Source organism: Lottia gigantea, assembly GCF_000327385.1.
Source record: "Lottia gigantea unplaced genomic scaffold LOTGIsca_3, whole genome shotgun sequence".
Taxonomy (NCBI): Eukaryota; Metazoa; Mollusca; class Gastropoda; family Lottiidae; genus Lottia; species Lottia gigantea.
This window is the reverse complement of record NW_008708986.1, coordinates 5,122,941-5,137,404: the sequence shown is the minus strand read 5'-3', so window position 1 is coordinate 5,137,404 and position 14,464 is coordinate 5,122,941. Positions and strand designations below refer to the sequence as shown.

Genomic DNA, 14,464 nt, shown 5'->3' with positions numbered 1-14,464 from the left:
ATTTCTATCCTGGATGATGGACCCCTTGGCAATCAGTTTTAGTTTAAGGAAAATGTCTCAGTTATGAGCTCCTCTAATCTAGCAGATGGATAGAATAAGCCCACAGTGGGCAGTGCTTAATTGTGCTATAATTAATGGAAAGTTGTGGCAAGGTTTACTCTGTAAATCTTTAGAGAGAGGGGATTAATTTCAAGATTTCAAGAAATCAAGTTTGAAGTATATTTGAAGAGATTATGTTATTTTATGCAGTTCTAGTAGTTTACACAATATATTCAGGACCCAAATCAACCCATATATAGGTGAACAATTGCCATGGATCAAAAGTTTCAACTAAATTATCAAGTCTTTATAAGGCACATTTTAATTGTGGTCTTAAATGGACATTATGTCAAATACAGATGTGTTAGTGAGACTAAATGTATAATAAAGGAAGTAAAGATGGCGGCTCAACATCAACCACAACATGCCGCTCAGCGACCTATTCAACAAGACTGGGCTAACAGAGAATATGTTGAAGTGATAACTTGCAGTATTAAGAAAATATCAGACTTTTTAAATTCTTTTGACATGTCGTGTCGCTCGCGATTAGCCACGTTGAATGAAAAATTGACAGAGTTGGAGCGTAGGGTGGAATACATCGAAGCCAGAATAACGAAAGGAGAGACCTTATCGTAAAATTTGGGGCTATTTCTTCGACTTGACAATTTGGTAGTTTGGTGAATTATTGACATTTTGTTTTATCTTTAGTGCGCACTTTGTTTCCTTATTTTTTGAAGACTGATTGTGTGTTTGTTGTGTAACTGTAAATTATAAGGCGTGACACTCCAATAACAAGCGGAAGTTTAGTCTTGTGAGTGTAGTCTGAGTGACTCAGAATATATATGACTGTTTTCAAGTAGCCTATGTTAGGAGAATAGATCTAAATAAGATATTCTTTCTTTTAAATAAGGATATTTATTGTTAACTACAGTTATGATATCACAAGAACTTTCTCAGTTTTTAAAATTTGTGGGGCACTTTAGGTTCTTCACCTTGTTTACTTGCCATTCTCAAAGACAATTTCATCAGACCAGTCATGTAAGAATCAAGTCAGACAATATTTATGTTAATCCAGTCAATGATTTACAAGAATATGTGGAAGTACCAATATTACCTGCAAATAATCTGTTATTTCAACCCACCTGTGATGACATGAAAAAATCAGAATTGATTTTCACTCCAAATCATGATAACCGTATTCGATATATAACAGGTTCTCATAACCTTGACAGCCTGCCTGATATTAACCTGCCAGAGGTAGGGTATATTGTTTATCTTTTCATGTTTAATACCTTACTGAAAGAATATTCAAAAAAGAACAATTACACCAACACATTAAAAGTCTTGTCAATGACTATAATTGCAGCCATTATGTATATTTTATAACATGTATGCTCAAACAGATCAGTCCTCAATATTTAATAACGAGGAATGGGTCTAGAACCATTTTCCTTAGATTTTGCCTTTAATTGGCCAAAACAAATCAATGGGTCTTGAAGGACATCTCTGTATTACACACGATAGTTATCTTTAATGAAGCGGATATAATTTTTTGTATGATTACATTTTGTGGCCATTGTATTATATAAAATTCTGCAACAGGCTGTTATGCCAATAATTGCCAGCAGATCATTCAGCTGATATTTTATATTTTTCAATAAAACAAGTTTTCCTGATTTCCAGGTTGCATTTATTGGTCGAAGTAATGTTGGTAAATCATCACTTATTAAAGCATTATTTAGGAAAGTACCAGATATTGCTGTTAAAGTTTCTAAAAAACCTGTAAGTTATATCTCTCTAGAGTCAAGTGCATTAATGACAAATATATAATTTTAAATAGGAAATAAGAATTTGTTATCTCAAATGGAATTTTGAAAAATTTACATCAGTTAATTGTAACTTCAGTTTTTACATATTAGATACAAAGACAAATAAGTGACATATACTCTGAGACAAACCTTTCATGTACGGTACTGAAATACATATGACAACCTCTGAAGTGAATACTGAGACAAATATGTATTGCTGGGTATTGTCAATGGATTATAAACATTTTGACAAAAACAGTGTCCATTTTGACTATGGTTTTTCGGGCCATTTTGACTTGGAGGCCATTAAGTTATGTGATCATGATTTAAGGGACTATGAAATGATATGTATTGCTAATTAGTCAAATAGATAAAATGTAGTATTGGTACTTTATCTTCAAACTTTCAATGTTTTTTTTCACTGCTTAATAACAGCATAATAATATTAGTAGTAATTTATTTATAGCTTACTGTTACCACATTTACTTTACAAATTGATCATATCATGCATTTGGATGACTTTTAGTTATTTTATGTGATTCCATGTTTTTCTAATATACCTTTTATTATCAGGTATTGATACATGTACATGACAAAGCTATACAATACATGTATCATCGAATGTCGTATCGCAATGAATCGCTAATCCGATTTATCAATCCAGCACTACAAATATGATAACAAACTCAAAATTAAGGCGCTATTCTGACCATTTTATACACATCTGTAATTTAAGTGCAGAAAATTTTGAGCTTAAATATATGCTAATTTAATAATCTATATCTACTGACATGATTACATTTCAAATTTCAGGGTCATACCAGGGTATTACAGTTCTTTCAAGTAGGAAAATATTTAAATTTAGTAGATATGCCAGGATATGGTTATAATATGCCAGAACATTATGAAGAATGTGTTGAAAGTTATATCCAAAATAGAAGACAGTAAGTTTAACTTTCTGTGCAATAACGAGAATTGTAAAAAGGATCAGATCTCCCTTAGGACACAGATTTATCAATCAACAAAATATTCAAGAAGGGAATAGAAATTGCTGCCTATACATGATGATCACTATCAGTTTTTGCTCTTTGCATTGAATGGACTTTTCCCAAATAGTAACTTACATATGACAGCTCCCTTACTTTAAAAAAAAAGAGATTTCAAGATAACAATTGCAGTCTTAAGATGGCATCAGGTCTTCTGGAAGAGTGAGCATGCCCTGGTTTGCTAGTGATACTGACTTTCAGTACTGGCTATAGTGTAGCTCAATTTCAGCAAAGGTTGTCGACTTGTTTGTCAACTTGAACTAAGGTTTAAGCCTAATAATGAGTTGAAAATTTACCTTGAGAACAATTTTGTCCATCATCAGACTATTTGTGTGTAATAATTAATAATATCTTTGAAGACTATCCCAAAGGCTGCCAATTTGGAAATCCAGTGTTTCAAATTCAACAAACTGTAATTTATTGTTTTAGATTATTAAGATTATTTTTATTGATTGATGCTTCTACTGGTATTACTAAAACAGATGAAATAGGCTTGGATATGTTAGGAGAATACCCAAAACCTTTTACAGTAAGTACGGTATACCTAGAGTTTAGTTTCCCTATACCTTTTCAATAATGCCTATATAGTGTTATAGATATGGTTCTTTGTCTATTCTTTGAGAATATTCTATATTATGAAGTCTGTCTACTGAAATGCAATCGATACAGCTAAGCTGTTCAACATTACTGAGAGTGGAGCAAATTCAGAATAAAAGAAAGGAGTTTTGAAATACTGGGTGTTTTCAAATATATTTAATTGCACTGTATGACTTCACAGAATGAAGTTTCAGAGAGTTGACAGAATTCTTATTTTACAAAAATATAATATTTTCAAGATAGTGCTCAATACAACAATTGTAGAGCAATATAGAAATATTAAAACAGCACTTGAATTATGTTGAGTAACAACAAGTTCTGTTTTAATATTTCTATATCACTTTAAAATTGATGTATTTTGATTTTATCTATTTGCAGATTGTTTTAACAAAGATTGATAAAGTTGGATATTCTCAGATAATTAAAAATGTGATGTCTGTCGTTAATGAAATCAATAATGGTTTTAATAATACAGCTTGCTTCAAACAACCTTTCTTAGTCAGGTGGGTGAACTTATTCTTGGTGGCCAGTAGCCATCTTTAAACTCTCCAGATTTTGGAATCCACATGCTCTATATTTGTTATCCATAGAAACAATTCCCTCTGAGTTCTCTTTACTTCAGACTCCCTTGTAACTGTAAAATCACTGATCACTTTTATGCCCAAGGACCCAAATGTCTGACTTATGGTGTATCTAGTTAGAGTAGAGTATGGATTATAATTATATGTATGTTTCTGTTCCAGCTCTGTTAGTAAACAAGGCATTCCTCTACTACAATCATTTATAGCTTACACCACTGTTACCCTGCAGATAAATCCTACATGAAATGGAATTTTACATCCTGTCTATCCAGTGTAAAATATGGACAAATTGTCAGAGTTGCATCACAAGCCTACTCTTTCCAACTTTCCCCAAGACGATTAAAGATATATTACCAAATTTGGATATGAACTAAATGTTGATGACATTGTCCAATGCAATTGGGCACTTTGTTAGTTTGCCACTGAATTATTTTCAGAAATAGTTCTCACAATAATAATTGTTTTTTCTGGTGTAAAATGTGTGGATATATTTGTTTAAAGGCCTGTTGTGGTTATGTACCTAAAATTGTGGACTGTCCATACTTATGTAATGAATCCACCAAAAATTGGAATAATATCTTATATCAACTGTTCCACTCTGTAGGGCATAAAATTCTTTATTGACTGTCTTTGCCTGAGTCTAGAAGTTAGTTCTTTTATTGCAAACATTCTTTGTAGCTATAGATCTAAAGGTAACTTGGGACCAATTCAGACCAGTCTGCTTTCCATTGTTTGTGATTGCTCATAGGTCTCTGGAGAAATTTTCTGGTATGAATGGGCTATCAGTACTATTATAGCTTGACTTGGTGCTATCAAGAATGGTCCTGTGGTTTTAATTTTTGTATGTATGATCATAGTGTATTTTTCTCTGTCTTGATAATTGAAGATAAATGAAAAGACTGATTGTGTGGATAGGTATTTTTCAGTTTATTTACCGGTATAGCTAACAATAATAAATTATGATATAGAGAATTTCTTGATGTTCTATTACCCTAAAATTGTTATGTTCCAACCATGTATGACCTGTAAAATTAACGGTTTTGGTTTAACTTAAAAATAAAAAACATTCAAGAAAATAGAAGTATTTTAAAATTGCTGATAGACAAAATGCACCACATTTCTAGATGTTTGACACAAGACCAAAATTTCTCATGATCAATTTCTTATGATTTGAATAAAGGCATGCAAACCGATATAAAAAATTTGAGAAACTTCATATTGTGCTTAATATTATGTACTGTTACATAAATGTATATTATTTAAATAATTACCTTTTTGTACACAAAATAAAACATTACAAATTTTCAGTATTTGTTACTTAATTTACTATATTTGAGATCAGTTCTTTTGGATTTTTGAATTATTTTAGTTTTGGTTATGTTGACAAGAATTCAGTTAAAAGGTTGTAGTAAACATAACATAAATAACAATAAATATATGGAATAAACTGTGGATAAATTACATAATTAAAACATTGGATTTCATCTTTGGATTTTTCTTACAGCCATTTGATAACAGAGACACAAGATGGGAACCATTTTTTATACATGTATATCTTATTATTCATCAATTACCATACTAGTGACATATTTGTATATGATAAAAATAACCATATCAATTACTATATGTTAATAACCAATTTATCCATTCATTAAATACATGATATGTTTACTATAAATAATGACATGACAGACTTTTGATTAAATATAGTGGACCACAGCCATATACGCCCACCACGGCATGCGGATGGTAAATATTCAAGATTTTGGGGCAAGGGCAATAACTCTGCTTCTAACGGTTGAAAATAGCTCAAATTCGAACTTGATCTTCGTTTTATGAATATGTATACACATACCGAATTTAATTTGATTCCATCAAAAAATCTAGTATTTAGAGCGTTTACAAGCAAAAGTTGATGGACCTTCATTTCATGAATATGTATGCACACAGAATTTCATTTGATTCCTTCAAGCACTCTAGTTTTTAGAGTGTTTACGAGCAATTGATGTTAACTTACTGTATAGAGGTAAATAGCGATAACTCCTCAAAACTGACGTAAGAGCCCTAAATCTTGAAAAAGCCTTGAATTTATTCAGAAGTAAACTAAACTTTCTTAAACCTTTCGATTTAGGTCATCATCCATTTTAAGTTTCATCAAGATTTTGAGGCAAGGGCAATAACTCTGCTTCTAACTGTCGAAAATAGCTCAAAATTGAACTTGATCTTCGTTTTATGAATATGTATACTCATACCGAATTTCATTTGATTCCATCAAAAAGTTTTTAGAGCGTTTACAAGCAAATGTTGACCGACAGGGGTGCCGACGTAGAGAGATGTGGGCTTATAAAAGTGAATAGCAATACTAAGATTTGACTTGCATATTGATTAAGCATCATGAAGGACATAACTCATGCCAATATCAATGACATTACTGAGACATTAGATTGTTGCAAATATGGCAGGGAGGTAACAGATGACATTACTGAGATATTTCACTTTGATATGACCAATCAGCAACATCATTACTGTTATCAACTTCACCAATGGCAAACCTTCTTTCACTCATTGCCTAAAATAGCCAAAAATTAGTTTGTATTGTATATCAATTCAGAAAGCAGTCATTGTAAAGTTCTTGAAGGATAAGATTCACTGCTTCAAATATTGTACAGAATCTTATGGGTTAGATGTAGAAGCAGTACACCATCCAGCACCATGTCTTCACACAGCAAGATTTTGTACTTACATTACTACTGGTACTTAGAAAAACTTCTCTGCCTCTTGGGCCTGTTACATTGATTATTTGGTATTCACGTTCCAAAATAAGATAATTCAGACTTACCTTCTTCAGAATTTCGGCTATTGAAGATATGGCTTCTCTGGGCATGCCATTAAGATCTCCTAACTGACTAGAGTGTGGCTGATTGGTAGGTCGTAAAGTTTTTCGTTGTTCTTGTAAGGCAGATACGTTCACTTCAAATCTAGTTTGACTGGTTGCTTTTGATGTAGCTGGAGACTTAGCTTTCCTTTCTTTGCGTTTGGTAAATTCTGTCTTCAAATCATTAACCACTGATGCTTGTTTTTGTTGACTCTTCTTTTTTGATGAATACACAGTTTTAGATTGTGCAGGTGCTTTTTGAATAGGTGGAGGAGGTGGTGCTATCGGTTTTTTCAGGAGTTGTTTGGGTACTGATGGTATATCAGGGGACAGAGGTAGATCAAGTTTAAGTTCCTCTGAAAGGCTCCAGGCTTCTTTGCTCTTTCTTCCAGATTGACTGTGTGTAGATTTTTGGGATACCATAGACTTCCTTGGGGAAGGTTTTGGGATCTCTACTTTTATAGCTACCTTTTTTGGAATGTCGTTTTTAAGATTACCTAGAGATTGTTTTACAGAAGATACTTCAGTTGGACTGCTGTTATTACATGAACCCATAAATGCATCACCAGTGTCAACAATAATCTTTTCAAATGAATCCTCCGATGTTACCACTTCTAATTCATCCTCAAGTGAATCAATACTTAGATCCTCACTGGATTGACTTGATACAGCATTATCTTCTTTAAGGAACAACTGGTAATCCTGAACTATCTTCTGTAGATTAGCCGATTCAAGTGTAGAATTTACCAAAGAGATGATGTTTCTGGTTGATTGAATGTCATTCAAGGCTAGCTTTGGTATTCCTGCTTCAGCAAATAGATCTCTCCATTCTTTTGGGAATGTAAGATTTTCTATTATGTTCAAGATTTCCTGGAGGAGAATATTTTACACTTAATTGATGAAAGAGAAGTATCAGGTCTCAGGTGTAGTAAATACACTTGGTCTGACTGAAATTTGTCAAATATGTCTGTTTCTAGATACAATAGACTACAATAGATTTATTTGTGGATAAGTTGGCAGCAACTTAAATATAGTTGAGCTGATGAAGGACTGCTGAGACTGAGCTAGCTCATAATAAGCAAAATAATAATTCTAGACTTGATGCCCATTTGCATTACCAAACAAATAAGTTACTTTATTTGATACAAAGATTGAACTCACCTTAAAGATCAATCTTTTAGCCGGGTTATGGTGCCAACATTTCTGAATAAGTTTCCTCAGTTCTGATGGACAATGATCAGGAAATTCTGGTCTTTGATTCAACCTCACTCTTTCCAAAATCTGGAACAAAAGGAAGGGAAGGTAAACATAAGAAGATTTCCAACATTTTCTGCAATTTGATAGCATGGTTAGGCCTACATTCTTAAATTTTCATATATATTCTGTGAAGTTGCACCAATGCCCTTGACACAACAACAAGTTTATTCTTCAAAAGAAACCTTGGGCACAAACCTGAAACATACTGCAGCCTTCATATGGATGTTTTCTGGTTACCATTTCCCATAATATAATACCAAAACTATAGACATCAGCCTTCACTGTGACTTCACCATTTAATAACAGTTCAGGTGCCATCCAACCTGGTGATCCTTGTATCTGTTTATTTTTAGCTGCCTTTAAGTCAGCTTCATGTCTGAAATTTAAATTTAGTTGAAAATATGTCTGAAATTCTTTAAATTGGTAAAAATCACACACCTCTGAAATATCCAATTTTTTATTTTAAAAAAACATCAACATGATATGCTTCAAGTATTATAGCATGGAATTGAGGGAATATCTAATCTAAACTTACTTTAACTTTGAGAACCCAAAATCAGCAATTTTGGCTCTATTTCCAGCTCCAATTAAAACATTCATTGATTTCAGATCTAAATGAAGTACTGGTGGTCTGTTGTTATGGAGATAAACCATTCCTGCTGCTATATCACTAGATATCTGATAGAACTCTACATGATCTAATGGTGATCTGAAATGATCAGGAATATAAATTTCCTTAAAGGGTCTTAAAAATGGTTTTCTTAACTTTATATTTGTAGCGAGGACACGGGTAGCATCACTTTGCACCATTCCAATTTTAAGTCAGACATCTGTGGTTCATGCAATTACACTAAGCAAATTATAAATTCACTATCACACAGGTGCTATCATCAACAGTTTATACTAAAACGCTGTGTTTAAATGTATTTGTAAAAATTACAGATGATTGACTGAAAATTGGAATGATGTAAATCAATACTGTGATGATACACATAAAAGGTGATGTTGTTACCATTACAAAGAGATCATTCATAAGAATCTTTTATTATCTTACCTTCTAGTATCATGTAATATGTTGAAGAGGTTACCGCTACTCATATATTCTAATACCATTAATGGTAATTTAGTATCAGTACATACACCCAATAATAGCACTACTCTTGGATGGCGTAAATCACGCAGCAAGCTGACCTGAAATACAGGTATTGCTGAAAAATGTTGAATTTAACAAAGCTCTTCAGTTTTTTTCATAAGTAATCTTGTGCAAATAGAACTCAAGATATTTCAAATAATATAATGACAATAATTCAAAAATTCAGTGAAAAATATTTTCCTAAATATAAATTGATACATACGGATCAACAACAGACAGTGCCCAATTGAAAAGATTGATGTACTTTGTAACTTTCAACTGAAGTAGACATCAAACAGCATCAAATAAACATACAACCTACCTCTGCTGCAAAATAATTTTTATCTTGAGCATTAAGTGGAACTTTTAACATTTTAACTGCTACCTCTGCAGCCTGGTAGTACCCTCTGTACACTTTAGAAAATGCTCCCTCCCCTAACAAATCTAGAAAAAAAAATTTCATACAGGTGTGGACATCCTAATACTTGCATTTGGTTTAACAGCAAAAAATTGAAATTGCTTTCTGCGTAATCTTATATTTTGTACATTCTTTGTGACAACAAATTCATGAATTTTAATTCCCACGAAAATCTTGAACACAAAATCTGGCAGTAATGAAAATAAATGATTTTATATTATTTTGAACAATTATACCTTTCTCATCAAACACAATATCTTCAAGTGGTATTTCTGACTGTTTAACAGGATCTTTATGTTGTAGTCGACTCAGTTCAGATTGAAGATGTCTAGAAATAGAAAATAAATCTTCATATGAGACACTTGCATTATTTAAATATTAATTCTGGTTATACTACAAAATTTGAAATAACCCTTCCATTTAAAAAGAAATTTTTGATGCCATTCTTATCACTTTTAATGACTTGACTAAAAAGATGTGACTTGGTCTCCAAAACTTGGAATTGAAAACTTTGAATAATTATCACAAGTTAATCTCATGCAGCTGACAAATATAAATCAGGATGGTTAAGTTTGGAAATGGAGGCTAACAAAGCACTCACTTGATTTGCTTCCGATGTTCATCCTTTTCTTTCCTTATCTCATCCAGAAGGGCTCTCTTACTCATGGACATTGATGCCACACTACCAACAGTACTTTTGGTGTTAGATTTGGGTCTACTTGCTACAGAATTAGTAATAGATGTTCCTGTTTCTGGTGGAGATGTAACTTTTAAGACAATATCTGGTGGGAGTATTTCAGATAACAAATTAGGAGCTTTGCTTGGATCCCATATTCCAATATCCGAATCACAACGAAATGTATCATTAACTGGAGTTTCATGTTGAGGACTTGCAGCCAGTTCTTCTGCTACAGGAGTCTTAGCTGATGATAATTGGGATGGACCAATGTTTTCACCAGCAACAACCAAATCAGAAATCCTTGAATTTGAAGAATTCAAATCGTCTTGTTTATCTTTGATTCTATTTTCAACATCCTCTAATTGCTTCTGAAGATTTTTCACAAGATTAAGTGTCATGTGATCTTGAAGGTGGTCAGATGAAAGAAGAGTCTTTATCTGTTGGAAACAATTCGAAGAGAGTATTTTATATGGGACATTTGTACCACTGACATGAACAGCTACATTGACTTTCTACACTGAATTAAGAAACTTCATCAAACAAATGAAGCTATACAGTTCAAATGATTCCAATGAAAATCATGAAAATGAAAGAGTAAACATGACATTGTCATTTGTGCCCTGAATTTGGATCTAACATTTGTTGTCACTAATGTATTTTCTGATAAGATATTTTCTTGTGTTTTTTATAGCACAAACTCACAACCTTTTCTGATTTTAAGTAATATTCTAAGCAAATTATAAGCATCAGTCTACAATCTGTACCAAACAGAATATATAAAACAAACAGGGGCTTACCATAGATTTAACTCTTTCTGGACTAATATCAGACTCTTCTCTGTTAGAGGTACTTCTGTTACTTGATGTGGCAGGTTTAGATCTTTGACTAGATTCTGGTGTCAGTAATCTAGAGGATATTAAATAATTCTCTAGAGCAGTTGATCTTCCAGTTGTTTCTGATCCAAGATCATCATAGTCAGCCTAAAATCATAATGATTATCCACCTATATGTTACTGATAAAAAAATTTTTCTTGGCTTTTAATGTCAAAATACAAATATTTTTAGGTGTAAGGGCAGTTTAATTCTTAACCCTCTGCATCAAGATATCTTAGTTATTTTGGTTACTGATGTCAAAACTTCTTTATCTTGAAATTGGGGAGCTCCTTGACGTCTACAGTAAAATATCTAGATCTTTAAAGCAATCAATTACAGGTTTTATTTGACTGACAGTATTTTTAGAATTATTGGTAAGACATTTTTAATAAAGTTTTATAATTACCTGAAATATATCGGGCTCCTGTGATTCAGTTGTAGTTTTATGATTTTCTCTCTCTAAATGTTTAGCTGCCAGTAAGTCCCTGTGTTCTTTCTGTTTATTTAATTTCCTCTCTCTTTCTTTCTGTTTCCTTCTCATCTCTCTTTCTCTTTCAATTTTCTTCTGAGCAGCTGCAGCTACAGCTTTAGAAGAAAAAAAATGAAAAGTTGGTGAAGCTACATCACTGATACAAGATGAGATAAAACTACAGGACAAGCTGAGGTATAATTGATTTAAAAGGATAGTTCGGCCAATTTCAGGGGTTCTTGAATATATGTAAATAGTCTTTAGAAGTACTAGAAATGTACAAAAATCAGATGATTCCATCAAAAATACATTTAACTAGAAATTTCACTTTCTGTTTTTATTTATGTCTTTCTCTACACATTTTATACCTGTATCACGATAAATACTGGTAAAAGAATTTATATCATTAGTAATATCACCTGAATACTGAAAATATCTCCATTTCGTGATATATCTTCAAATTTTTGTCATCTGCACAATTTTAACTAGTAACTTGATATTTGAAACAGATGTTTTTTTATGATATTGAAGACGGAGTTGTATTTAGAGATATATATTTTTTTTTTGTGACATTCAAAATTTTTAGATAATAAAAACACCATTTTGTATCAAAAACCAGTAAAAACCATACTTAATAAATATTGTGATATATACCCATAGCACGATATTAATGCTTGATATCCTGATATCCACTTGAACCAATATCACCCAGCCCTTTCTCCCTTTCCAGTTCTGTAGGAATCAGATAACGCAGAGAATAGCCATAAGGACATTAGTCTTTCATGGTTTGTATGCTTATGATCATTTAATTGTACCAGACTTACCTGCTTCAGCTTTGCGTCTCGCAATTTCTCTGGATCGACTGCTACTTCTTGGTCTGGTGAAAATCTGTTTATTGTCAGAGCCTTCTACTATCTGCCTTCCTGTGGATGTGGATCTTGTGCGTAAAGAAACCTGTTTTGGCTTTTCTGCTGAACTAATTTCTACTGGCTTTTTATTCCTTTCTCTACGAGACAGTCTTTTCTCTAAGTTTGGTGGAACATTATGGCTACCAGTATGTTCCTCTGATTCAGTTTTTGGTGCTACATCTTGACTAGGTGGTTGAACTATTGTTTTTGATGATGATGATGATGAAGATGATGATAATTTAAGTGCATGAATGCCCTCAAGAATTTTGTTCATGGTTGCTAAGTTAGAAAATCCCATTTCACAAACTTGCTCTTCAGTGACAAATTTCATTACTGCCATTCCAATATTATGTTTGGCAAATATTACGGCAGTTTTTTGAACTTCCTCAATTCCTATTTTTCTTAGCCAAGTTTTTACAAATTTGTCAGCTTTCACTATTCTATTAGTATTATCTAGCAATGGCTTCTCCAATTCCTTTTCAAATTCATTTGATATTTGCACACTTTCTTGAACACTTTTTATTGGTTTGGGTACTGACGTGGTTGCTTCTGATTCCTCATGTTTCTGGGAAAATAAAGCACTTTTTGTAGAATTGTCAGGAAATAGTTCTACATCAGAACTATAATCACTTGTAGATATGTCCTGCATATTGTCAGATAGCAAATTAGACTTCTGCTCAAGTATGTTTTGATCAAGATTTTGATTTTCAACACTAAATTTTGATTTCCTGTCACTGTTTTGGAATTCATCAGAATTCCGTGTGAAGTCCAAATTGAGGTTTAAATTATCAGTTTTCAAAATTTCAGTCAACTTGTTTTCATCTATGATATTTTGATGACTTCCTTCAAAAATTTTTTCTTCTGCTAGAAACTTACGATTTTCTTCCTCTCTTTCATGATTTGCTTTAATTTTGGACAGAGTTTGAGATAATCCAAGAACTTCCTCTTGAGGTTCACTTAAATATTTTTGAGTCTCTATGATATCTTTTGTCTGTATTTGCTCCACTGATTGGACACCATTTTCAGGATTTACAGTGCTCTCGTCATCTTTCTCAATGTCATTAATCACTGTAGCAGGTTCTGCTCTTCGAAAAGTTCTAATTTTAGATTTTTTGATTAGCTTTGGCTTTTCAGGCTTTTTCTCAATTCGTGATCCAAAGCCAATTTCTGGTTTCTTTGGTGGAGACTTTGTTCGAGCCCCATTAACAGTCACTTTCGTATTGCGATGAATTACTTTAGCACTGATTTTTTCCAAGACCTTATCTTTCTTATCATGGATTTCTAGATATTCCGTATCAAACAAAGAATCATTCAGATTTTCCCCAGTCTTAGTTTTCAAATCATTGATTGTTTTAGAGTCATGCACATTTTTTGTATGATGAGGTTTATTTGAAGCTGATTCTTTTGAGCGTAGATTTCTATTGATGCGTATGTCTTTTTGAATTCTTTCACTCAAGTGATACTTTTCTTCCAGAAGAGCACGTTGCTGATCAATTTCACTCTTGAGTTTTTCCAAGTGCTCTATAGTTTTGTTTGCAGTTTTGGAACTTGCTGATGGTGGTCTACTCATTTTGGATGAGGATCTTTCTGGTGATGTACCTCTTGGATCATGTAAGTCTGTAGCAGACTTAAAAGACTTTAATTTACCCTTTCCACCGTACCGCCATCTAGACTCACCTATTTCACCTCTGAAATGATCAAAATCATCAAAATTCTGTTAACATTGATACCATGTCTTGACAGACAAATTCACCAAATTTAAAAAATCATTCTTCCACATTA

General features: G+C 32.7%; 3 protein-coding genes across 3 annotated transcripts; 2 read left to right on the top strand and 1 right to left on the bottom strand.

The window, feature by feature from the left end:
* Nucleotides 1-438: 438 nt before the first annotated feature.
* LOTGIDRAFT_105126 (hypothetical protein) lies at nucleotides 439-675 on the top strand (the record flags this gene model as incomplete). The annotated part of the gene is made up of 1 exon (XM_009057348.1): nucleotides 439-675. The coding sequence occupies one exon, from the start codon at nucleotides 439-441 to the stop codon at nucleotides 673-675; it is 237 nt and encodes a 78-aa protein (XP_009055596.1).
* Nucleotides 676-1,167: 492 nt separating this feature from the next.
* On the top strand, nucleotides 1,168-4,297 carry LOTGIDRAFT_56017 (hypothetical protein; the record flags this gene model as incomplete). The annotated part of the gene is made up of 6 exons (XM_009057011.1): nucleotides 1,168-1,296; nucleotides 1,723-1,821; nucleotides 2,661-2,791; nucleotides 3,323-3,422; nucleotides 3,869-3,993; nucleotides 4,234-4,297. Coding segments are annotated over 6 exons (648 nt in total), but the record flags the coding sequence as incomplete, so codon positions are not given.
* Nucleotides 4,298-8,038: 3,741 nt separating this feature from the next.
* Nucleotides 8,039-9,798, bottom strand: LOTGIDRAFT_104546 (hypothetical protein; the record flags this gene model as incomplete). The annotated part of the gene is made up of 5 exons (XM_009057347.1): nucleotides 8,039-8,214; nucleotides 8,386-8,579; nucleotides 8,745-8,912; nucleotides 9,258-9,394; nucleotides 9,658-9,798. The coding sequence occupies 5 exons, from the start codon at nucleotides 9,796-9,798 to the stop codon at nucleotides 8,039-8,041; spliced, it is 816 nt and encodes a 271-aa protein (XP_009055595.1).
* Between the last annotated feature and the right edge of the window lie 4,666 nt (nucleotides 9,799-14,464).